The sequence below is a fragment of the Coturnix japonica genome, chromosome 34 (assembly GCF_054131305.1).
Source record: "Coturnix japonica strain WE chromosome 34, WE-NBRP24, whole genome shotgun sequence".
In the NCBI taxonomy this organism is placed as follows: domain Eukaryota; kingdom Metazoa; phylum Chordata; class Aves; order Galliformes; family Phasianidae; genus Coturnix; species Coturnix japonica.
Window position 1 is genome coordinate 6,869,072 of NC_140696.1, and position 26,504 is coordinate 6,895,575.

General features: G+C 43.6%; 1 protein-coding gene and 1 long non-coding RNA gene across 5 annotated transcripts; one reads left to right on the top strand and one right to left on the bottom strand.

Moving 5' to 3' along the window:
* Positions 1-26,350, bottom strand: SIK2 (salt inducible kinase 2). Of its 4 annotated transcripts, none has more exons than XM_015883800.3 (16): positions 26,138-26,350; positions 21,387-21,503; positions 21,034-21,097; positions 19,060-19,221; positions 14,955-15,079; positions 13,767-13,890; positions 11,948-12,168; positions 11,193-11,345; positions 9,995-10,159; positions 7,957-8,185; positions 7,139-7,405; positions 6,843-7,006; positions 6,343-6,433; positions 5,714-5,827; positions 4,992-5,083; positions 1-3,811 (listed from the first exon to the last, which is right to left on the bottom strand). In XM_015883800.3, exons 1-16 carry the CDS (start codon positions 26,285-26,287, stop codon positions 3,755-3,757), a joined length of 2,295 nt encoding a protein of 764 aa, XP_015739286.2. In that variant the 5' UTR covers positions 26,288-26,350; the 3' UTR covers positions 1-3,754. The 4 variants fall into 4 exon arrangements, 3 of the variants coding, with proteins under 3 accessions (XP_015739286.2, XP_015739285.2, XP_085382317.1); XR_014938289.1 differs by having other exon boundaries at positions 2,118-3,811; positions 6,290-6,433; XM_015883799.3 differs by lacking the exon at positions 6,343-6,433.
* Positions 21,499-23,881, top strand: LOC146755294 (uncharacterized). Its single transcript, XR_014938299.1, has 2 exons — positions 21,499-22,088; positions 22,219-23,881. It is a non-coding gene; the product is annotated as an uncharacterized LOC146755294 (long non-coding RNA).
* Positions 26,351-26,504: the final 154 nt, after the last annotated feature.

The window sequence follows — 26,504 nt, forward strand, 5'->3', positions numbered from 1 at the left end:
TTAGTTTGCTAATTTCATTGAAAATGAAATGTACGTATTCTTTATTTTGTATCAATACACTGTAATTGCTTCACAGAGTCCAGCATATCAGTTGTGTGTAAATACTACAGATGAAATTCCAAACTGGAGCTCACAATACTAGTGCATTTATCCCAAAGCAGAGACTAAACCCTCTAACTCCTTAAAAAAATACATTAAAGAACGTACCACACGCACACATATATTGCACTTTTCTCCATATGAAACTTTTACCCCATATACATCGCACCAAAGTCTCTTCAAAGGAGCCTGTAATACAAGATAATAAAGCTAACAATTACTTTTAACTGTAGTGTACACTGTCCTCTAACATTAGACATAACAGGTTTGAACAAAGGAACCACTCTGAAGCAGCCTGGCTACCAAGTGGTGCCCAGTGAATACTCTCCTGTATTAAAACGCATTAGAAGCCTTTTATTCTGGCTAAAGGAAATCACATGAAATGTTAAATAAGGATGTTGGTTGAGGGTAACAGTCTAAATGATATCCAAAAACTGTAGCTTTTCTCCTTAGTAGTACTGCAAAGCTCAGATGAGCTTAGACTCATTGGCACATCCTGATAAATGAGTAACATAAGAGTAATTCTGCTCTTGAGTTATCAGTGAGTCCTAAAATGTATGGTATAATGGAGCTGGACAGGGAAGAAAGTGGTTATAGGCTTGGCAGTAACCCAGCTCCTGGTGCAAAACTGGGTCTGTTGCCACAGATGTGTGTGTCCCAGTAACAGTTTTGGCTGCATAATTCCTTGAGCAGTTGTCTGATCTTAGAATTGCAGGATAGGAAAGGAATGAAAGGAAAGGACTTGGTTGCCCCCTTTTCTGCTGTAGTGAAATGCCCGGTGTGTTATGCTGTGGTGGTTTCATCTGTTTCCTGTCCTTTTGTCAGTCACTTCAGGGGAGCACGGCGGTTTTTATGTTCTCTCTGCACTGTCAGAAAAAGCTTTAATTGTGTGAATTCCCTTCAAAAAGAAATGTGTCTATCTCAGCTATTTAAACAGCAACCTTCTAGTGTGTAGATGTGATCGCTGTTCCTCTTCCTTTGCTGTTGCCTTGAGTATCGTTCTGATATCAGAGGTAGAAGCTGAGCCTTAGGGCTGAATTGGATCAGTATCAGAGCAGGCTCTGGACCAACAGTGATGACAACTTTAATTGTCATACACAGGAAACAAGGTACTTTCTGTCAGTTGTTAAACTCTTTCCTCCTTCACATAGCCTACAGTGCATTGACTGAAGTCTATTCCACAATTAAGCGTGGTCTTATTGCTGTAAGTGTTGGCTGGTTATTCACCTTTCTGGTGAAAGAAAGCAGCTTTGAAAACTCCTTATTGGAGCTCAGTAGGATCTATGGTCTGGCACATACTGAAGACCCAACTGACCACAAGTACTTTTTTTTTCCTTCTTCCTGCTATCTGCTCAAGCCAGTGCTTTGCTACAATATATAAGAACTCTAAAAACATTTGTCTATCCATTTTAAGTGACTACATGTCCTGAAGACTTGCTGAGTACACAGTACGCTGTAGTGTATTTAATTTAAACTTATATTCTAGAGAAATTTTCCACTATCCAGTGATGTTCTTTACACTTGCCATCAGCACAGTTTCTACAGCATTCTTTGTGCTTTAATGAATCTGCAACTGTGCTTAAAGTTTGCTCAGAAAAGATCTGAAATGATCTGGCTACAAGCTTCATCTACAGGAGAAAGATAGACAATATCCCACAGCATTTAAAGACCTGAGATGAACCCCAAATTAGAGATCTAAACTTACTGCACATTCTTAAACAATCCTATGACTCTTGACTGAAAGTTCTGGGGACACAACTGCTTGTTGAATTTTGTATGTGTTGAAATAGTACGTAACAGTTCTTGATGCTAAATATTGCTGTAATACTTTCAGTGTTGTATATACTGAAACAATCAAAATGCTAACAAAGTTCAACATTACATTCCACATGGTGGAACGTGTGCTCTGAAGGGACTTTGGCAGTAGTAAGGATGTAAATGGAGTTTTGTCTACTTTCTTCAGGAAAAAAAAAGCATATAGTCTGATAAAGAACTGAAAAAAGGCACAGCACTATCACTTCACAGGGTTTTTTTTTCTTTTTTTTTTTTTTTAAGCTCATTAAGTTCTAAAACTGTAAATAATTGTCCAAATATACAAAGCTCAATAAACCACCAGCAACACATACTGCAAATTCAAAACACAGTTTGTTTGCTTGTTTTTAAAATGCCATAGAAGGTCAGATAGATCCTCTCCAGTGAACAGAACTTCTCCGAGACAGAACTCTCCATGCCAGTCTGTCTGCAGCAAGGGGGTGATTTCCAACACCACCTGGGGGACCTCTGGAGGCCACTGGCTGCAGCTCTTAATCCTTCTCACCATCCTTTTTTAGCCCCTTTCTCTGCTACCTGATCCTTGATCTTTCGGTATTCTCAGCCCCACCCAAAGCTCTCTACAAATCACTGTTATGCCCTGTGTCAGTTCCAAGTGTCTTTTGATCAAGTCAGTACATTACTTAGCAAATATCCAGAAGCTTCCCTTAGTGACCAATTAAGAATTCCTTGGCAGGTTTGGGAAATAACTGCTTATTTGCTAGCAGAAGGAAGCAGAGGCTGCCTGAGATGCCTGGTGATCTCTTAGACTTACTGTGGAGCAGTCCCACATCAGTAGCTTAACCAGCAACTGGATGCCGAAGTGCAACTTTCCTTTGGATCCACCTCGTGCTTCTGCTTCAGCTCAGTATGCTACTTGCTATCAGCTCAGACCCAAATCAAGTCTGAATTTCAGTGAAAACTATTGCTTTTATTGCCAAGAAGTACAATGCAATATGCATTCATTCTCCTTTCTCCTAGCAAATGCTAGATGAATGCTGCCAAACTATCAAAGTTTTTGGAAGGGGCCACTTCCTTCCTTTAAAACTTTTTTTTTTCCTCCCCCTCTCTCTTTCTACACAAACTGGTTCTTTGTTGGACCAAACCGAACTGTCTGTTGTGTAGCCCCAGCCACTGACAGGAGGAGCTGGAGGCAACAGACTTCTAGCCATCTCCTGCTTCTTTCTGGTCAGGTGGATTTTTACTTCTCTTATTGATTGAAGGGTTGAAAACTTCAGAGTTGGAACAAAACCAAAAATTCACGTACTTCTCTGTTTGCCCTGGCTTCCACTCTCACGTTAGACACCCATGGTATTAATTCACAAGGACGTAGCCGCTGTGCTGGGGATCTACAGTTTCCATCATCTCACAATCAAAGAGTCCAGGCAGCTCTGAGAGGGCCAATGCATCGTAGTTTGACTGTGGCTCGTGGGCTGTCAAGCTGCCCTGGCTGTCAGGCAATGCTACACCACTCTGCTGTGCTGGGTCCATGGAATACTGGCACTGGTCAGGGTAGTCTGGCTCAGAAGAGGTGACAACAGGCAATTCACAAGTCTGATAGGAGTACTGTAAGGATTGTGCTGGCTGCTGCACCTGAATTGGTGATGACAATTGTGATGAGCTGGTGATTGGGGAGGGTGGTGGTGGCTCCAGCTGTACTTTCTGGTAGTGACTGAGGAAGAGGTTGTATTGCATTTGTTCTGAAGAAGGCTCCATGACAGGGCTCAGAGCCTGCTGGAGGCTGAACTGGGTTGATTGCTGCTGTGCTGATGGCTGCTGCTCCTCCTGGCACGAAAGTGGCATTTGACTTGACCTTGGGTATGAACTTTCAGCTATTTGCATCTGGTTAAAATAGGCCTGCAGCTGGGACTGCTTCTGGAGAAAGAGTCTCTTCTGATGCAGCCTGAATCAAGGACATAAACAGCAATTATTTTTTTTGCCTTTTCACGTGTTAAGACAATGGCATCAGCGCTGTATGCACACCAGCAGTTCCAGTAGGGAGCAAAGGGCAGAACTGGAAAATTCCTAGTCAACCTTTTTTATTTATTGAAATTTAGTGCGTGGAACTTGTGAACTCAACAGTTACACTTTTCCAGCCCCTAAGGGAAGTGAACAAAGCTTCCCTCCCCATATTCCTTTTATCTGAACTGCACTCCTCCCAGTGAAGTTTTGTAACACTTCGCAGCTTTGACCCCCTTACAAACAGGAAGAATTTTCAACACAATGCCAGGTTACATAGAACTACCTTTGAAAATTCCTGTGATATGACAAAGGGGAGGTCTCCTGCCAGCCAATTCCCAAAGCATGCACAAATAGGAAACCCACTACTGACGTATGCTGACAGCATTCAGAAAAGGAATCTATTGTTTCCCAGCTTATTTCTCTGCACAGACATCCTAGTCTTAATGAAATGTACCAAGCTGCTCTGAACACTGTCAGTATTGTCAGTTAAGTTCTTGATTAGGATTAATCAGTTGTCAGGAGTGGCTGTGAGCTATAAAGCAATTCTAGATGATATACTTTCTTGAAATCAAGCAGTATTTTCATGCTTCTATCCCTTAATCTTTTTGTTCCATAAAGCATGCCGTTAGTTTGCTGTTTTCCTTTTCTCTTTTTATGATTGCTCTGCAAAAAAAGGAGTCGCGGTCCCTGGCAGTGTTCAAGAGGCATCTGGATGAGGAGCTATGAGATATGGTTTAGTGGCTTGTGGTAGCAATGGTGATGGGAGGACGGTTGGACTGGATGATCTTGCAGGTCCTTTCCAACTTGTGATTCTATGACAATTTAGTAACATTAATGTGTGTTTAGTATCTGTTTTGCTTGCTTAATAATTACCAAATGATGAGCTCATAAAAACCCTACAGTTCTTTAACTTGGCAATTAAAAGCTTGTCTGCCAAAATACATTATAACAGTTAAGAAGGTACATTTCCAATCAGTCCATTGTTAAGTCCAGTGACTTAACAATTTTTAAGTGAAGTTTTCTTTCTCAAGGAGTTCCTAAACAGACACAGTCTGTCTCAATTCCTTCATTACTATTGAGAGTAAAGATAAGTCACTTATCTGCATAGTTTGAAATCTTACCTGTGCTCCTGCAACTGCTGTTCCAGACTCCGGGGCAGTTCTTTGCAGTACAGCTGGCAAGTGTTTGGAGCTTTTGATAGAAGGGTGGGTTTCTGCAAGAAAGGTAGTGCTGCTTTAAATTGTATTTGTTCAGTCCAGATTGCAAGTGAAAGCAGATGGCTTACGTGGCTTAAGTGCCCACCTTCATTTTCAGAAGCTGCCACTAGAGCTGCAGTCTAAAATCACAGCTATCACTGCTTATTGACTTCTACCCCTTGAAACAAGAACGTTTTTTATGATAAACTGTATCATACACATCCATAGAAAAATTTTTTCCTAAGCAAAAGTCAAGCTGGGAAAAAAAAAAAAAAAAAGGGAGGAGAGGGGGAATTTGGAAAAGAAACAGAAAGCCCCTGGTGGTCAGAAGCTGGGTAGAGGCTCCTCAGATCCTGATGCATCCCCTTTTTGGGGTGCAACACAGCTAACAGGTATTCATTAGCAGCCACTTCAAATAGCTTTAATAACACTCTACAGTAAAAGAATGAGTAGGAAAACCCCAGCAAATACAGTCTGATTCTTCCATAACTAGGGTCATTGTGCAACAGAAGAAAAATAGAGCATAATTTCAAATTCAGCTGTTGCTTGCTAAGGTGGTATTTGACTCAAGAAGAATAATGGGGTGTGAAAGGCCAAAGACATGTGGACGCGGTGCCTGTCTGGGATTGGAGGGGAAGGCAGAATACCTGGAGCCTGTGCTGCAAGTACTGTGTCTCTAAGCTCAGTCGTCGGGATAACACTGGGGTATGTGCGCCACTGGGGAAAGTGCCTGCAGCCTCCTGCTGCTGAGGTGTTTCTTCCTGCAGAGAGAAGGAGGAAAAGCTTCATCCCCAGAAAAACCTTTTTCTGCCTAAACCCTTTCTTTTTAGAGTTCCCCTGACAGAGATTCCATAGCTGCTGTTTGAGTTGGGTCCTGGTGTCACCCATCACTTTCATTGCATGCCAAGCAGCCCACATCACAAAGCTCTGAGTTATCTGTGCTGCAAAGCGCCAAGGGCTCAATTACACCTGTGACTAAAACCACATTACGTATAACATTTTGTGACTTGCTTGCCCTCTGAACTACTAAAAGTAAAGAGGTAGCAAACTAACTCAACTTTGAGCATGCTTTTGTGCAGCTGTTGTTGCACAGCTTCAGAACTGAACACAGAAAGCTTTCTGTAGCACTTGGGAAGGACATGCACAGGACAGGGCTGGGAGAGAACAATGAGCACTGTGGCATGCATATAGCAAGCAAGAAATCCTTGGGAAAACTTTACAACTTGTTGTCAGAACTGAAGTTTTCCAGCAGTCAGAAAGGAACAGCAGGCTCGACCTGGAGCATGGGTGCTTGCAGTGCATGTGTGCTGCTGGCCCGTTTCATTCACAGAGTCTGACAGAGATTTCACATTCCTATTTCCTGCGACCTGTTCCATTCCAAACACATAATTAGGGAACTGGCAGGAGCAATTTGGCCCTTCATGACACAAATCAAGCTGTTAAGAAGTGCAAAAGCTACGTGGTAAAGTTAGTCTCCAATATATCTAACTCCAACACGGAAAGATGATAGTTGAGATTTGTTAAATCTGAAACAACATTCAAATTAGAAGTAATAATGAATTATCAGATTTAGAAAGCTGCCAAGGTTGTCTCAGACACAACAAGAATATAAAGGCTAACCTGCAAGTACCCATTCTCCATTCTGTAGAAGCCAGAGTGGAGAGGAAGGAGCTGTATCTATGAGCAGCTCTCCTCAGAGTCCCCAGAGCATCACATCCCTCCCAGTCTGTCCCACAGCAATGCGCCTGGAGGGGACAGCTGTGCTGAGGGTGTTACCTGTGCAGGGTTGGTAGCAAGGTCCTGCAGCTGGGGGGCAGCTGATGGCAGAAGAGGTTCTTCTTCCGATCTCATTTGTTCGTACAGCAGCTGGACTTTGTTCAGCTCCAGGATTCCTTTGGTTCGTGCCAGATTCTGGAGGTGCTGTCTGAATGCTACAATACCTGTAGAAGAGGCGAGCAGAGCCCCTCGTCAGAAAACGTTCCCTCATGTCTGGTTGGTGCAGCAGCACAAGATCAGCTGTGGTGCAGCCACAGCCCTGTAGGAACACAGCAAGTTTAGGGCCTCGTGGTTACCTTGTGTGAGGGAGGTGTCGGATGCTCTGCGCCCCTCCCGGAAGCTGACAGGGGAGCGGTTGTGGGTCTCACGTTTCTGGGAGGCGAGAGCCTGCATGGCGGGGTTGGTGGGTCGCAGCCCCAAGAAAGGCGATGCCAGCGGCACCACATCCTTCAGAGGAGGGGCATCACCCAGCAGGCCCACGTTCCTCTGCACTGACCCCATGTCATACTCAGACTCTATGCTGCTGCCCAGAGAGGAGTTCTCATCCAGAGAATAGACCTTCCCTGTGTCAAAAAACAAAAGCCAAAATAGAAGAAAAGTACATCAGTAATTAGGAAGTGCCATGGGCTTGAGCTATCCCTGCCACTTCCTCCATTGGAGAAAATGAATTAAAGCAGGTAATCACAATATGTACAGCACTGGAATGTCTTGGAGTTTCTTACTACTGGTTTTTACATGATTGCAGGAATAAGACACCATACAGGTGATGTTCAGTGGCTTGTTGAGAGCGCGGTCAGTGTTCTGGCAGGGGTCCTGATGAGATCACAGCTTGAACTGAAAGTCTCTGTCATCCTGGTTGTGCAGTACCCACCAATCTGGGCATTTCTGTGTGCCCTGTCCTCCTCCCCCAGCATGTCTTTAGGGAATGAAGGGCTTGGGGACATTTGGTGATGTGACAACAGCACAAGCAAATTTATGGGACCTCACCCACTGTTACTGGTACATGACCACAGCCAGCTGTTTGCTGCTCTCATTTCATACTGCCTGCTCAACAGCTTTGGGGTCTGTGTGGACCTGATCTCATATTTGAGGTGTGTGTATGTAAGGCCCGTACCTTTGCCTGGCACCGCCGCTAGTTGGTCAGTGACCTCAGCCAGGGTGTGACGCCTCTTCCCACTGCGAGCTGCCTGCAGGGCTGCAAATGACTGCGCAGGGTCATCCTCTGCCTCACCTTCTGTCTCTATTCCTTCATCGATTGAGGTTTCCATCATAGTACTTGGCAGTGACTGGCATCCCTTCCGCATCACCATGGGAGGCACAGGATCTAGCAGACAGCCATTTACCTAAATACCACAAGGAAAAGACAGACAGCGTTCTACTACTGCTTTGGCAGACTCAGATTGAGCAAAATATGAATGAAACAACACATTTAACATAAAACTACACTGCTGTAGGTGATGTTACATAAGACTGCTAAATGCATTCAACAAAGATCTCTGTTATTTCGAAAATACATGTATTTGGAAAAGCAAGTTCACTGCATTAACAGTAGCTGTTAACAGATGGTCCCAATAGCAGACTATATTGCAGTTACTCCAGGAAAATATTTAAAACAGCACTGAGAAATGCTTTCACTAATTTGAGTTTCTGTATAATGATGATTCTTGCATGGGAAAATTCTGAATCTATTTTAAATAATGGCTAACGTCCTTAAGCCTAATTTCCATTTGTGACTTTCCCATTCAAAAGCCTTCTACTGATCTGGCAGCAGTAGCACTGGAAAGAATATTTAGTGAGCTGCTGGAAAAGAAAGGAGAGCACGTGGGCTTTCAGCTCTTCGCAGTTTACCATGGCACATGGATCAGAGGTTGGAAGTTACAGCAGACATGGTCTGTAATAGTTAGGCACTGCAATACTCCTAAGCCAATTGAGATTTGACACCTCACTGTAGTCATCATTTATTGATTTTACCCTGGCCAGATGGCATCTGCAAAAGCAATGGGGCATACAAAATAAAGTTTGAAATGTTAATTTCCAAATCTCTTTGAACTACTTTTCGCTTTCCAGACTATAAGGGCCCACAGATGGAGTTAATTGAAGCAGTGATGAGAACCAGGACCACACTCTCAGTAACTAGCCAGCAAATGAGTAATAAAACCTTCAAAATGGCAAGCCTGAGATCAGAACCCTGGCTGACAGGAAAAATGTGAAGTGCTAAAATTGAAGTTATAATGTGATATGAGAGAGAACAACAGAAATTTCACAGGAATAACATGCTTCACAAATACAGTTCTTCTGAGCAATATCCTCATAAAAGTTGCTGTGCCGTACCCATGCTGCCAGCCTACGTGCATTTCACTTATTCTTTGCTGCCCTGCAGAGTACTGTGATGGCAAAATGTATCAGGCTGTGGTTCCCTTCAGAGCTAAGCTGGAACTGAACATTTCTGGGGCTGCAGAGCTGACACATCCCATTAGCTGAGTCAGCTTAATCTGTTAACTGTGGAGGTGTGGAAAGAATACACACAGTCTTCCAGTTTAATCAAAGCAAGCAGAACCCATTTTTTGGGACTGCATTTTTTATGGTTTTAGAGAAGACCATACAGACATTTTAAAATTTTATTTATTTATTTTACAGTTTTACAGGCATTTCCAGTTTCAGGAATGGCCCAGCTGAGAGCCTTACAACCTACCTGAGATGCTGCAGTTCTAGTAGGCTCTGACAGACTGGAAGTCCTGCAGGCTTTTACCATTCAACAGAAACTAAAAAAAATGCAACTCTTTTGGCTAGTTTATTATGAAATTGGCATATAAAATACTACACTTAAAAGACTTAAATGACTTTAGCTGGTAATGGAAGAGCTTATGATTAAGGTTTCATTATATCCTCCTGTTCTCATTTGTCTGAATTTTAGGTGAGTAGCTGAGTGGGTCGCTCTAGATTTTCAGCACAAAGAACACACAGGGAGTGCAGAGTCCAGCTCCTGGTCTGGAGGATGAGCAATGCACTGGTGGGAAGGGCTGCCAGTCTGGAGGAGCAGTGCCTGAGCCTCGCAAAGTTGTACAAGGTGCAAGGCAGTAATTTAAAAGACAACCATGTTTTATTAGTCTTACTGGATTTGGGCACAACAACAGGGTGAAGCTAGGGTGTACCTTTGGTGTGTTGACTCTTTCTTCTTCCATGAACGTTGTGTCTGTCTGGCAGCTGGATGGAGGGAATGAAAAGGCCTCTGCTCCCGAGGTGGGGGGAAGACCTGGGGATCGTAGCAACCTTGTGTTTTCTGAGCACAAGTTCACTGATGGCACCACAGCTTGTGCCTAAAAGAAAAGAATTCCATACAGCAGCAGCACAATACTCTAGGAGGCCATAAACTTGAGAGCATATTTTCTTGAAATCACAATAATCTGAGTCATTTTAGGCTGTCTTTCGTATTTCCAGTTTTGCATTAATAGAGATCATAAGCTTTACAGTATCTATGTTAATGAAACTAAAGAACATGCTAAAGAAAAATCTGAGTATTACTAGAATTTGACACTATAAACTCCGCATGACCTTTCTTTCTGAAGAAAATTACTAGGGAAGAAGTAGACAATATCTGCAGAGCCTGTGTTGCAACAGTCAGTATAATTAGAAAGGATGCTAAGTGGACAGCCATTTGCAATGGATGGGCTGGCACCATATGTAGGGAGCACACAGAACTGCTGCTGATAAAATACATACAGCATTCTAAAGACTTAAATCAATTTGTTGTCCTAATAGCTCTGTAGTCTATGCTCAGAGGTTTTGCAGCCATGCTGAGAAATCTCTTCGTTGCATAGCAGGAAGAAAAAATGGCACAAGCTTTAACAGAAGTGATATTATTTAGGAACATATCTGAGTCTTAAGCAACTAAGAGTCTCATGACAGGAATACTCATATTTGCTACGTAATACCACAATGAATGGGGTTTCTTAACCTGACAGACTGATACTGTTTTCTCTTGGGTACCTCTTTACCATAGTTCAGGAGAGTCAGAAAGCATATCTAGAGAACAGCAGATGAGAAAATTTTATTTTCAGCAGGTCTTTTTTTACTGCCTGTGTTTAAAAGCATTGTGTAGAGTGTTCATGCTTTAGCCCCCATACCAGCAGAACCCTCCATAAATTCAATGGCTTATTTGTGGATCCCTTTAAAGACACTCCAAGCATTGCACAGATTGTATTTCTCCAACACTCTAACCATTGATTTCCAAGCTAAAGTTTTGAAATTCCCAAAAATATGAATACCTGTTCAATGATTAAACTACTGTTTGATTTTGGGCCTCAGAATCAAGTCAGTCAGCTTCCACATCTGCCTAGAAAGAAACCTCACCTTGGCTACTGTCTGCTCAGCAATGGTGCTTGGGCGGCGCTGGCGAGCATCAAATCTCTGCTCTACAGGGAAGCTGCTTCGATGTGATTTGAGTCTTTCCACTAACAAGTAATAGATAGCAGCAAAGTGGTTATAACTCTTGTTCTGCAGAGACTGAAAAAGAAAAGTATAAGAGTTTATATGCAGTCAAATATGGGTTATTTTTTAATGTTCTGTGAGACCAAGAAGAATGAATTGTTGTATCAGGAAAAAAAAAAAAAGATACTGAAGAGGGGTTTACAGTACGCAAACCATTCTGAAGTTGAGAGTGTCAAATTGGAGTGCTGAGCAAAGGACAGCATTGGCTTTAGCAAAGGGGCCCTTGGTAAGTCACAAGGGTTTGTGGTGCTCCAGTGTGCAGCAGAACCTGTAGCAGGAGCAGTCCTGAGCCTTCAGAAATTTGAAAATAGAGCAGTGACTGAACTCAGTGACCTCCTGAATGTATTGGCCATCTCAAATCACTCGAAACAAAACAAGCCAGGCCTCTAGAACATAGAGAAGCCTCCTCTGGCAGGCAGTACTCAAGTGCAGCCTCCACAACGGTTAAAAGCATCAACCACTGTAGAAGGAAATGACTGTATTAACTCCACAAGGAGTCTGTTAGTATTTACATTTGGCAAGAAGCATGGATTGGGGTTGAAGGGAAACATGTAACTGCTTAGTACTTCTATGACCTCCTCCTCCCTTCCAGGGACAACTGCTCGAGTCTGGTTTACCTCAGTAGTCTTCTGTTGGTCTATTCCAAGGCTGTGCATTAGCCGGAGAACCTGTTCATTATACTCTCCAATGGAAGGCTGGTTCTCCTGTCCTGGGGCATAAATAATGGATCTTTGGGCAGGAACTTCTATCAGCATCCACTTGTGTTCCTTAATCTGAGCAATTGTTAACCGTTTGGATGGGTCTAGGACCAGCATTCTTCTAATCAGATGCTCACAATCTGTTGGGGAGAAAAACACATTAGCAGCCTGCTTACTGTTTGCATATGTTCACCTGACACCTACCAACAGTGTGACAACAGGAAGCTGCCTCTCTTCTACCTGACTTCTGTGCTTAAAACATTTCCTGAGGGCTACAACAATCTTTGAAAACAAGATTAAAACAGATGAAAAGTCACACTAGGGAGTCATTGCTGCTTTCTGACCACTACATGTTTGACAGTGCTAGAAGCACTGAGCACAGTGATCTCAGTTGGGTTTTGGGAGATGAGAACACAAGAGATGAATACAGTTCTCATGCAATAAGAAGTCAATATAACAGTCTAAGTTAATTAAAGTAAGCTATAACAGTCTAAGTTAATTAAAGTAAGCTTACCAATCTGCCCTGCATTTCCAACTGACCACGAGATGCTATGAGCTAGCCAGTTCAGATATTCATGACAGATAGAGAGATTTCTGGCTATTTGCTCCTGTTGATCTCTTTTGGTTTCCATGTTTTGCTAACAGGCGAATCCTCTCAACTCCCTGCAACGCCACGTGATCAGCAAAGGGAGCTGCAAAGCCAGAAGTGAAACAGCCCATCCACACCTCAATCACAGTGAGTGACAGCTGCAACCTGCACAGACGCACTTGTAACTAGTTCACATGTTTATGTCAGCAAAAATCACAAACACAGCACAGCTCAAAGGAGGCTGCAGACTGTACCCAGGAAGCTGAGGTCTTGCTGCAGTGCAATAATTGCATTGCTAAAAGCAAACAAATAGCTGAGCTAACCAGATCAGCTGTACAGTAGCAGCTATTTCCAAGTGTAGTATACACTAAACACCAACAGAATGGGAGGACCAGGACATTTTGCACCACAGAATGCTGAACAACAGACTGAAAAATTATTTTTAATTCCCTTAAAACAAATGAGCAAAATCCCATTAAAAAAAAAAGCTCACAGATTCTTTAATAAATGGAAGCTGAAGGACACCATCAAACTGTGAGCAAAAATGGCCCAATTTGTTCTCATCTGCACATGGCAGAGTGAAACCCAGCAGATGGGGCAGTGAGGTAAGGCAGAGATCTAACAGTCAGTTGTGTGTGGGAGTGCCGCAAGTATGAGAACCTGGCATATGAATTGGTTGTGCATTTCTTTGCTTTTGTTTAGCAGACACTGTCAAAAACCCAATCCATGACGTAGGAATGACGGTGATAGTGCTGTCAGCATATTTTGTTTCCAGATTAAAATGTTTATGGCCTTGTAGAATGAAATTTAATTGCTATACAAATGTGCCTCTCCCCCTGTGTCCCCATAATCCTGGTCACAGTAAAATGAGAGATCTTTCACCTTTTATTTCAATTTCCTCCTTGTCCGTGGGCAAGCCACACTGCAACCTGCAGGAAGAATGGGCTGCTCTGCCTACCTAGCAGTAGCAGCCTAATTGCAAAGACATACAGCTCACCTAGGCTTACTTGTGTTTCTTAGCAAAATGAGAAACAGTTTGTTGTACTGTAATCTGGTGGGCAGATATACCACCCTCACTGTACTGCAACAGAGATTATCATAGAATTTAACCAAAGTTTAACATGGCAAGAATAGAAGACAAACCATTACCTTCTGACATAAAGTAAGGTATCCTGAACCTTCCTTCCAGAACGCGTTGCCTCAGTATGGGGAGTGTTGGCCCATCAAAAGGTAATGCTCCACAGACCAAAACATAAAGAACCACACCCATGCTCTGTAAGAAAGAGAACATTCATTTTTCAGGCTTCAAGCAAAGCAGTTGAGCTTGGTTAGCCAAATCCTGACACAAAATCTGTAAATTATGTCCCAGAGAAATTCATACAAAGTCGAGTTAGAATTCTGAAGATTGTTAGAACTTAGAACATTAAACCCCATTGGTTTGGCTTGCAGTTATTTGTACCAATAAGCAGGTAAGTTGAAGTATAGCATGCTGGAGACTCTGGCTGCCAGCAGGAAGCTCCTGACAGATGACTGAATTATACCTGCAAAGCAAGCCCCAGCTAAGGTAAGAATTAGAAACTACTGCTCTGAATGTCATTCAAACAAAAGCAAACCTCAACAGCAGCCACTCAAAATAAGAAACACTTAGAAACACAGTGCCTATGTGATGAAGTGTGTAATATTATTACCACAAGCCTAATACCAGAGCAGAGGCTGCCAAATTGTAACGTCTGGTTGCTTCAGAAAGTGAATGTCTTTAAGTAGCAGAATATTAAAATTAAAAAAAATAAAAATTATGAATGACAAAGCAAGCTGACAGCAGATGAAGAGTACAGAAAAACCTCTGGCTCATTTTCAGTCCCTTTTCAATTGCATAAGAATGTGGGTGGCTCCCTCTGTCCTCTTCCATTGAGTAGTATGCACAGACATTCAGAAACACACAGCTCAGAGAAGAAAGCAGCCATCATCTCTCCATCTCTGTGTTTCAGCTGCTCTGAGTCCCATTAACCTCAGGAACAGGTTCAATTCCCACTTAATGCAGAAAATACCAAAGGCAAGGAAACAGCAAAGTTCATGCGTTCAGACAAGGGAGCTTTTGCAGGCAGTGCAGGTTTTCCTCTAGTGTGCTCACACAGTTCTACAATGTACATTTAACAGGCACATAGATAGGTAACTTTAATTTCATCTGGTGTTAAGAGGCATTTTTCTATCAAGGAATAAACCCAAAGAGGAACAGCTTGTCTGCAGCTTAAGAAAACTCAAAGGCAATTCATTTGCTCCAGCTTCCTAAAAATTGACTTGAATCCAGTTAAAAATAAGTAAATAAAACAGCAATACCCAGATATCCAGCTGGGGTCCTTCATATTGCTGTCCTTCAAAGACCTCTGGGGCTGCATATGGTGGGCTTCCACACCATGTTGTCAGGGGCTCACCACTCTTGTAGAAATTTCCAAATCCAAAATCTGTTGAGAAATAAAGGGGAAAAGTCACTCCAAACGCCAGCTGCATTACACACCAAACAACTGTAGGCATGGGCTGGGCCTGAAAGCTCACCTTCTTTCACAAAAGGCTGTATCATAAATCCTTTTATCATTATTCCCACTGTAAGCATTTATTAGGATGCTGAATGTCCTACACTGCTATTTTCACAAAGGCATAATCATTAAAATATTTTACAACATCTATAGGAGTTTTGAGTAAAATTGTAGCAGTTTGCTAAATCTGAGTTTATAAACAGCTGTTATTAAAATCCAACAAACTGACACACAGATGTATGAGCTTATTATTATTATTTATTATGAGCTTATTATTATTATTATACAGCTCTGCTGTAATGTTTCTGCCACCAGTAATGTACATCCGGTGTTCTGTGAACATCTCAGCATAAATGGAAGTGCTAGATCCCGTTTCTTTTCAAAAACATTTGTCTAATGCATTTTTTTCTCAGATGAGACTCACATACTTGTTGTCAAAGCAGTGAACTTTTTGGACTTGGCCATCATCAAAAAAGCCCCAGTGCCTGCTCAAAGGAAAACTACGACACCAGAACGATCAGCTGAAGGTCAGACTAAACGTAAGATCCACAACAGTGCCACACTGCAAACACACAGAATGCCTGACAGTTGCATGAACAGTTACACAACGGCATCTTGGCATGCTGCTGTACTCTGGAAGTGCCAAGGTCAGCTCAGACTCCAGGACTAAGTAGGAAGTACCAAACATAACATTAGTGCCATCTTTCCTCTTATATCCTCCTTCGGTGATGAAAAAAATGCAATGTCATTTGCAGTAGCACAGGGAGGAACAACAAATTTTTCTTAAAAAACAAAAAATCCCACAGATCGCTGTATCTCACCTGACTTTTTCTGATCACAGCCAGACTGTTGTTGTAAATCTCTTATATTCTTTGAGGAGACATTTCTTTACACATTGCTGGCTTGGCAACCCTGACAATACTTCAGGAAACACAAACCCATTTCTTTTCACAGAAACGTTTTTCTCTCTGTGTAGGTGTAATTAAATCTAATCTCACTTCACTTATCTTGAGTGTGTCAGATAAATACCAACCTAGCTCCCAGCTGCAGCTCCTACCAGGTGTCACCCTCATAAGCCTTTGTATCAGGTTCACGGGTACACACAGATTTGTAAGTGCAGCTATAGGAAGCATAAACTGCCTGGATATATACAGGATTTATAATGCTAAGAAATTAAAGCTTTTACCTATCCAGATTGGAGTTGAAGAGAGGTGAATGTGAACATGTGGAAGCTGCTTCAGAAAGAAAGACAAATTTAAGCAGCAAAGAACAGAACTGAGTCTTTAAGTACAAGCGATTAGTGTAAAAGAAGGTGTAGGTTTATGCTGTAATTAGAATTTCTGCTGTGGCACAGTCCTTGCAAGGCTGCTGTCTTCTGCTCCTAGAGCAGCAGAATTACAGAAATCAATGCTGTGAAGATGGTGTTTGACCAGGTGTAACAGCATCTGATGGTTTTATGAGGACTAAGATAATTAAGTTTTATTAAGCAGTTCCATGAATGAAAGGTCTCTGAATTGATTCTAGAAGGAACAGGCAAGGGTGTGCTCTGTCCAAGCACTACTAAAGCAGTGCCGGCTGCTGGGGCTCAGGGACAGTATGCTCTGTCGCTGCCAGATGGATCTCAGCCAGCAGGGAATTCCTCACGACTCTGCACACCTTGTCTATGAGTCTTAGAGCCTGCCAAATAGCTCCGTCATTCTTTGAACTGCAGTTCTGGAACCTCAGTTTCTTCCCCTTTTCAAGGGCAAGCAAGACTGGCATCCTCTAGCTTTGTGTTTCCACTAATAATAAATAATAATAATAATAATAATAATAATAATAATAATAATAATAATAATAATAATAATAATAATAATAATAATAATAATCATTGACAGTAAGTACAGCAAAAGCCAAATGCCTGTTATTTTGTGCTGGAGTTATTAATGTAAAATAAAAACACAGTGATGCATATTTCAGCAATTTGCTCTTATCTTTAGATATGAAACTACGTGCTGTTATATAGAATGATTACCTGCATAGGGAGATCAGCATTGTTAATTAGGGTACATAAATTAGGGTGAACTCTTTTTGTTTCCATTATGCTTTCCACACTTACTTCTAATTATATTAAACCACTTTTTATGAACTTGAGAATTTATAGGATCCATTAAAGTCACTTCAAAGAAAAAGTTCAAGATTAAGTCAGCATACCAGCTGCTTGATCCACTGGGCTTCCTCAGATTTTAATTACTGTGCTGACAGTCTGGTTGTTCCATTTTTTGAGGTGTTAGAATAGCAAGGATTCAATTGAGCACAAAACAATCACCAGTGCTCTTCCTATTCCCCTACCTTGTTCCTGCTTGGCGAGGATATACCTCCCTCATTCTGGACAAAAGACAAACAGTTTTAACCCAAGAAAAGCATTGAGGTTTTGAGAACATTATTATCATCTAATGGAAAAAGTGCCAGTCCTGTACAAGACATATGCCAGCCCTAGAATTCTAAAAGGACTGAAATTGGACTTGCTATCAGAGGACTGAGATTATATAATGGAGTGATCTTTATCTTTTTGACATTTTCCTGAATATGCATATTTTAAAAAAAATCATTATGTTCAGCTGAATAAACTCTGCATTTGTGCAATCTGCAAATATTGGCTCCCAACATTTGGGGCATTTAGTTTCTCAATCTCACTACCCTCTTCAGAATAATCTTTAATTTAGAAGGCATAATTTTTTTGCACATACAAATGGAAACTGTTTTCCTGTTAAAAATGGAAACAGAGTAAGATTTCAGACCAGTTTGCAATTTGAGAAACAGAAGCTCCCTGCCAGAGCCACTGCCACTTCTGCTATGCATATGGCAATATGAGGTGGTCTCTAATTTGTACCACTACAAATCATATAGAAAGGATACCAGCCTCAGAGCTACAATTAATCCAGACTCCTATAATTACAAAAATAATGCAGCTTGCTTGGCGTGTTAGAACCACATGGGTCTTCTGTTATAACATACTAATGTGAGCAAAGGACATCATCAAGATGAGAAGGGTGCTGATAAAGGAAAGGTACGAGTGTGTTAGAAACAAACCTGACCCATTTCATGCACTGAATGTGCATCAGCTGTTCTGACGTCAATGCATATTTTACTGTCCACCAGCAAGACAAGCCAGCACTACAGCCTACTTCAAAATAACAGTCTCTCCTACCTGATCGGGTTTGAGCACAGCAGCTTTACCATCAGAATGGCACAAGTTCTGCAGATGCATTTATAAAGCACGTAGCCTTTCAGTACTTGAAGGGAGTGTATAAACAGGAGGGGAATGACTGTTTACATGGGGGAATGGTTTTAAACTAAGACAGAGGAGGTTTAGGTTAGATATTAGGGGGAAGTTTTTCATTCAGAGGGTGGTGGCACAGTGGAACAGGTTGCCCAAGGAGGCTGTGGATGCCCCATCCCTGGAGGCATTAAAAGCCAGGCTGGATGTGGCTACTGATGACTGAAGTCCAACAGCACTCCAAATCAAGATGTTATCTATCTTTTGCATTTCAAGTGTTTCTGGGCTAAAGTCAACATGGAAGGATTCATGGAATTGTAATGAGTTGATAACTGACAAAATTAGTTGTACTGCTAGCAACATCTGCTGTGTCTAAATTTATAATTAAAATGAAATCACGCATGCAAAAAGGGGAAAAAAAAAAAATCACTAAGCTTCCATTTTGTTTTTTTTTCCTGACATTGTAATAAGCTATTTGATAAACTCTAATCTAGGAACTGTTTTACCTATGTGCACTGTGATATCCATACTGCAAAAATACTCTATGTATTACCACTCTGATTTTGCCTTAAGCACAGCAGGACTTCAGCAGCAGCAGCAACTGAATTACTAGAATCTACTGAATTACTACTATCTACATTCTGCATACCTGCTATTTTGATGTTCATGTTGTTGTCAAGCAGAAGGTTTTCAGCCTTCAGGTCTCGGTGCACAACCTTTCGGCTGTGGCAATACTCCACTGCTGAGAGGATCTGCCAGAACTTCCTTCTGGCCTCAGACTCACTGAGTCGGCCATGGCTGGCGAGGTAATCTGTTCACACAAACAATGTTTACATGAATTAGACACCAAGCAGTAACCTTGAAAACAAGCGATTTCTTTCAGATATTTAGCACTAAGAAACTCAAGGTATATTTCAGCCAATTCCAGTTTCTTTCATTCTTTCCTCCAAAAAGGGGGAAAGAAGAACAGCTGTTGCCTAGTTAAACTCAGCTCTTTTATGGTTGTTCAACCATTTTGATAAATATTTTCATGTAAGACCTCCTATGAAGCTGTTACATTCACACCTCTCTTGTGAAGCCTCAACACACGCTGTGCAGTGACTAAAAGTATTTCTTCTTTAGAAATAAAACAAATACCCATAAAGTACCCATCCTGACCTTTCTCTCATCTCCATTACATCACAGCAGAAAGAACATTGTTTTTGTATCTGATTATGCTGTAAAACTGACGTTAGCCCTGAAACAAATGATAGCTCTGAAACTGAAGGACATCACTTATCCTCAGGAACAAAAACAAGTGAAACAGCAGCTGCGCAAGTCTTGACAAAAGCAGCTTCTACAGTCAATGCTATTATTCCAATTCCAAGGCAGAAAAATTAAGGCATCAACCATCAGGAAGGATTCAGAATTGCCTCCTACATCCTAATAAGAATGAAGCTCATGACCAAGGAGCAGCACTCATTTCAGCAGCCCTCAAACATTTCCAGGAAATGAGGAAAAGCTCACAAGGCTCTGGTCTCCTTTCTGCTTTTTCTCTCTCTCTCCTTTTATTGAATACCACCTTGGATTTTCTCTACTTCCCGGTTAGGTAAAGTTGTCCTAGATATACTATCTTGCTTACAACAGACAGTCCAGTGATAAGGACCTAAAGATGAAAAAGAAGATAAACCAAACAAGAAGAAAGGACTTTAACCATTCGATTTGTTTTCATGAAATTCACCCCTTGGCCCACAGTGCAAGAAATGAATTTAAGTCAGGCTCCACCTCTTCTGTTCTCCAATCATTAGGGCCTTCCCCATGGTGAACTCTATTCTAATGCCCCTCAGAGTTTGTTCTGCCAGGCAGTGTTGATTGAGTGACTGTGAAACCTTTTCTCAGCAACTCCAATTTTGTGACTGCCACTAAAATGAATAGGAAAACTCAAGATGCCTGGATGTCAAGCATAAAGTCATGAAATCAGCATTTACAAAGCTCAGTCCAACTCCTAAACCATGCAACAGTACATGTGATATACAGAGTACTCCTGATGACAGCATACCAGTATGTCAATCTCTTATAATTTTTTCATTACATATTAACTCCATCTCTCACAATTACAGAAAGATGCTATATGTAGTCTGCGTCACCAGTCAGTGACTGGCTTTCCACAGTAGTAGCCACACTGTTTTTCTAGATCTACACAAAGAACACTAACACTGCTTCAGACATCTGAGCAGGCATCCTGGAGCAACCAGGAAACTCTTCTGATTCCACTTGCTTTACTCCGTGGACAGAAAGTAAGAGCTTGTAACCAGGATGCATGTCAACAGTGTTCTCTCCTCTGTCTGTGTGACACAGATTCTTTTCTCCAGTTTAAACAAACTTTCAGGTCAAAACCCCCGCTGTAGTTCACTATCATAGCCACTTTATATTATTCCTGGGAACATAATTTTTGCTATTAAATACTGTATTATCACTACCATCCAGCACCATGAATAACATCTCTTTCTACCCAGCTTTTCCAGACAGATAAGAGAAAAATGACACACACACACAAAAAAAAAGGGCTCTGAACAAAATCAATGCAATTAATGAAGTGCAGAAGTTAGCAGTTAGCTGGGTGTGAAAACATTCTCTTACTTACCAAAAATTTCTCCATTTTTGGCAAATTCTGTCACAAGGTATAGCATGCTTTTGGTCTCCATCACCTGTTGATAGAGAAGCACCACATTAAGTTAATTGCAAGAAGAGCAAAGAGCCACCAAACCAACATGAATACTTTCATTTACAATTTTTTTCCTCCAGTATAAAAGAAGTGGAAGTCTGTCCTGGACATAAAGTTTAGTTTCTCACGTTGCCTAACCAGTTCTGAGGAGAGCATTTGCACAGCAGGAATAAGCCTACCAAAGAACTAGTTATCTGCCTCTTAGGAATGCAGGAGGTGAACTCTTCAAACAGGAGCAAAGAGTGAGAAACGAAGAGGCACTGCTGCCATACCTGGTAGAGCTTTATGATGTGGGGGTGATCCAACATCTTCATTATCTGCACTTCACGGTAGATCTTTTCAAGATTCACAGCATCCAGCTGAGATTTGTCTATTATTTTTATTGCCACCTGCAGCCAAAAAGCAAAAGAGAAATTACAGCTCTCACTGACTCCTTTATCCTCATTATAAGTACCATGATCTCAGATAGATGGGAGCTTTCTCCTAGCTCAGAAACACATATCCCACACCTCAGCCTTTAAACATGGAGCAGCACAGCCCAAGACATGGCCATAGTGCCACGGGGGAGTTCACAGGATGCTCTGCCAGCAGCATTCCAACTCCACACCTGCAAAAATGGTACTGGAAAAGAGAAAGCATTGGCTCGACACAGAATCAAGACACGGTGGGTGCACATAGTTCTAATGAGACACTTATTTAAACTTCAAATAATATGCTGCTACGCACGGACATCCACAATTCATCCAGTCAAGGAAAAAGCTCTGTAGCAGAAATGCTGAATCACACCCTGAAACAGCGACGGAGCACCTGGTGAGAAGACAGAGCCAGCCCAGAGCAGCTGAGGTACATGCAACGTACTGAGTGATGGAATGGCTGGAGCCAGCATTCAGCCCTTCCAAGCCCTCATTTAAGGGTCAGCAGTGGAGGCAAAAGTATCTTGCTGGAGATCCTTGCCTACCTGAGGCCTTCCCAAGGTAAGCTGCTTTCCTCCCCTCCCCTTTTTGTTTTATGTCTACGGCTGCTGCTTTTGGGCTTGTCCTCATTTGCTGTAGCCAAAGAATATGCCACCCCACTATTATCACTGTACTTTTTATTACATTATAGCATTATATGCTCCATGAAGCAGATGTCTCCAGGTCAGATCTCACCAACGGATCGCAATTAGAGAACAGATCCTGGTTCCCGTGGCTTTGTTTTTAGCCAATATCTGCAAAACAAGTTACAGAGGACTGCACTTGCTTCAGAGACCACCGCTTTTTCTTAAAAATCAAGGAGTAACAAATATACAGCTGCTAAAAAACATGAAAAGGATTGGAATATGAAGATTACTAAATAATGAGTGATGTTTATTCACCCTAAAGATCTCTTTATTAATGCTGATGTGGGAGCAAGCGATGTAAGTCATCACTTCTGATGATGACCAGGTTTACAAGGTGTGGAGCAATAGCAGACAGGTGCTGTGCAGGAGGAAGACTGCTGTAGAGCAAGGGATGTGAGCATTGTTGGTGCAGCTTAAGAGCTGCATGCACCCACAGCTCCAAGTCTCCACAAACTGGTAGATCACACCTCGTGAACTCGGTTTTTCTTCTGCTCCTAGGAACAAGGAAGAAATCCCTTCACTACTTCACTAGAAAGCTACAAAATATCAAAGTAAACCACTTAAGCTGGACAAAATGCTTAACAAGCCCAAGCCTCACTTCTCCACTTCCTCTCTGTTTTCCGCTCTCGCTGGAATCCCCTAGAGAAGGTTTCTTGTTCCTTCTCCACCATCTGTCTGCTCAGCAGCTGCCATGGAGTGACCTCCGAAGTTAAGAGAAAGGGAAACCACTCTTTCTTATTTACAAACCAACAAACAATCACCTGCAGCTACCTTGTATTCCTGCCTCACGCCAGTGGCACATCTTCAGGCCAGCAACAAGGTGAGGACCTCTGGACAGCCCCTGCCTCCTTCATTGGCCTCATGTAGTGCAATAAATCCTGCTGGCCCTGGTTAGTATTAAAGTGCATGGCAGCCTAACTGGGGATTGACACAGCACCACGCTCAGCAACTGGAGGTATTGACAGCAGCTTCTTTTTCTCCTCATGCATGCCAAGCAAGTGGCTGCCTGGACTAAAAGAAAAAGAACTATTAACCATCCTTGTACAAGTCTGAGTGCGAAAGTTATCTCTGCTCAAACAGTGACAGTCTTCCACGTGCAGAGCAGCACAGCAGCAGCTGGCACCACTGCTCTGTGGTCAAATGCAGATTAGATAGCTTGGTCTATTCTGAACTCTCAGTTCCCACACATCTCACCAGGTCCTGGGAAGCTCAGAGAAAAACCTCTTGGAAATCCATAAAATCCAGCAACTCCTTCACCACATTGAGAGGAGGAAGAAGCATCCAGCAGCAATGGCTCATTTTTGTCCATAGCCTCAGCTGTGTCATGATGACAGGAAAAGGGGAAGTAATTCCTAGAGGTGAAGAGCTGTTTCAGGACGAGGAAGTTTCCTATCTGAAAAGCGTGTTTTGTTACTGGCTGTGCAGCTTGCCAGCAACCACCTGCAGCTTACTGAGGACTGCAGCACCACTGAGCTTCTGAGAACAGTGCGTGGAGACCACCTGCACCCACTGGTGAGTTCCCACTGCTCTCTGGTGTGTTCTGTCATTGCCACAGCCAAACAGACGGACTCTAACTACGGACAATTATACACATTATGTGATTCTTCCGTTTTCTTGTATCTTAAATAAAGGTCATCGCTCCTCCTGCAAAAGGAATGAAAGCCACAACCAACCGAAGCAAGAATACATGCTTTAATACATCACGGTGACCAACAAAAATAAGAAAACACAATTCTGTTACTGTTTGCTCCTTTTCTCCCCCCTTTGCAATTTTTGCTATTTAAAGACTTAAGAAAGGTGGAAAGATATTTTGGAACATTGCTCATTTTTAATTTAAAAAAAAATATATATTAGGGATACCACACACTTCCTTCCCTCTTTTGCTACAGAACTGCTCAAGCCCTATTCTGGAACTGGGAACTGAAACTGTCAAGCAGCGAAGCTGAAATGCTTGTCAGAAGAAAAGTAGAAAGCAGTCCTGTCTTTCAATCACTCCAGCTTTCTGTTTCCATTGTTTTTATACTGCCCATTTAATTTTTGGTCTTTTCAAAACCACCCACACACGAACACTGCACAAGAAGTTCATGTAGAGCTTGTCCACGTGAACTGTAATGCATCACACAGATCAGAGGGATTCAGCTGTGAGTTGCTAACCCAATGCATCCGAAAAGTAGATAAGAGGCATTAAAATCAGCAAACATCTGGAGACCATGATCAGCAACCAGAGGGGTTTAGGATTGTCCAGGTGGTGCCTTCATCTGTCCCCAGCAGCAAACAGGAGCACAGCACTACCATGCAGATCATCATATTTTATCACAAGCCAGTATGTACCTTCCTAAACTTGATTTTTCCAGCTTTTCTTGTCTTTCCTTAGTCTCTTTTCCTTCCAAGGAAAATTTGTGCTTATCTATGTATGTTTCACTAAGAACAGTTACTCTGAGATCACAGGATTTCTTGGCAACACGATAAACAAGCGCAGCAGGGAAACACGTGCCATAACTTCAGTAGCAACAAACACACAAACAAGAAGCCCCAGAGAGGTCACTCCAGCACAGGTGGACACAAACTACTTATGTCACCAGCAGCGGGGATCAATCCCCCATTTTTATGGGCATTCATATACATACACAGTGAGCTCACACCAAGCTATAGGAGCTTGGCGCAGACCTGCAGCACTCACTCATTCAAAACAACATTGGCCGCAATCAGCTGCACTGGAACCCTCAAGAGCGATCTCAATGGGATTCCTCTTCCCCAGCAACCACATACATGCACACAGCGCCAACCTGGCACTACAGCTGCAGCACATCAGCACAATGTCCTGAGAAACAGCCTGGGTATGTCTCTGACATGGCAACCTGCCTAGGGACTGTGTGGGAGATGGAGGCTGCAGGGGGACACACGGCTCCTTCGGAAGGGAAAGCTGGGTGACAGGCTGGTACCAAAAGGGAACACAGGAATTCAGTGACTTCTTAGAGTACAGCTGGAAAAGTCAAAGCAGACTAAGGCAGCCATCAGGCTTTAAGTCTATCTGCAATCTTTGATATTTTGAACAACAGCAAACACACGTTCTAAAACTATTAAAAATCAAAATGAACGGTTCTGCTCTCATCACAAAATCTGACAGAGAACATTGAGATCACAGTGAAGAACCACTACCTGCAAGGGAGAGTGTGAGGGCATGGCACCAGCGGGCAGGGACACCTGAAAGCAGCTCAGCCCAGCAGCAGTGACACTGAGGGATTGACCAGCGATGCTCTGAGCACTGGGCAGCTCAGGAAACAAGAGAACTAGGGAAACTTGGTGCTGGGAATGCAGCCTGTACAGCACGGGCATAGCAGCAAGAGCCCGGCGTGGAGTTGTGTTGACCTGGAGGCCACACGTGGGGCGTTTACCAAAGCGTGGATCCAGCACGCGGGACCACAACAGCTCCTGCGGACCCCGACCCGACCTCCGGCTGTTCCGGGGGGGCAGCGCTCCCAGCGGGCCGCACAACCGCCGCCCCCCGTCGGACCGTCCCGAGGCTCACGGCACCCAGCCCGGCGTTACCACCGCACCGCACCGAGCCGACGGGCGGGGGGAGGCGCCGCACAAAGGCGCCGCTTGACGCGGGGGGCGCTGCGGGGGCGCGAGGCCTCGTCCCGGCGGGGCAGGGCGGCCTCACCGCGGGCCGGGCCGGGCCGCAGCACCGCGGGGCGCAGCCGGACCCCACGGCAGCGGGACGGGGCGGCACCCGAGAGCCGGGCGGTGCACGGGAGGGGCGCGGCTGCTCCGCTCCTCACGGCCCCGGCCCGTCTCCCGGCCCCGAGGTCGCCGCCCCAGCGAACCCCGAACGGACCCGCAGCCGCCGCCCGCACCCGGCCGAGCGCGGAGACCGGAGACCGGGCCCGGGAGGGCGGCGGGGACGGCGGGGCCGCGCCTCACCTCGCTGCGCGTGATGCGGTGCCGCGCCAGCTTGACCACGGCGAAGTTGCCCTTGCCCAGCGTGCCCTCGATGTCGTAGAAGCCGACGCGGACGGGCCCGGGCCCGCGGGGCAGCAGCGGGGGGGGCCGGCGGGGCTCGGCCATCACCATGCTGGTAATGCCATCACCGCGATGGGCTCGGCCGGCTCGGCTCCATCTGCGGCGCCCCGGGACGGCCCGCCCCGTGCACCGCCCACACCGACCGCGTCACTGCGCGCGTCACGGGGCGGGGTTACGGGGCGGGGTTACGGGGCGGGGTCACGGGGCGGGGCTACGGGGCGGGGCTACACGGCAACAGCGGGCGGCACCGGGCGGTGATACACGGCAC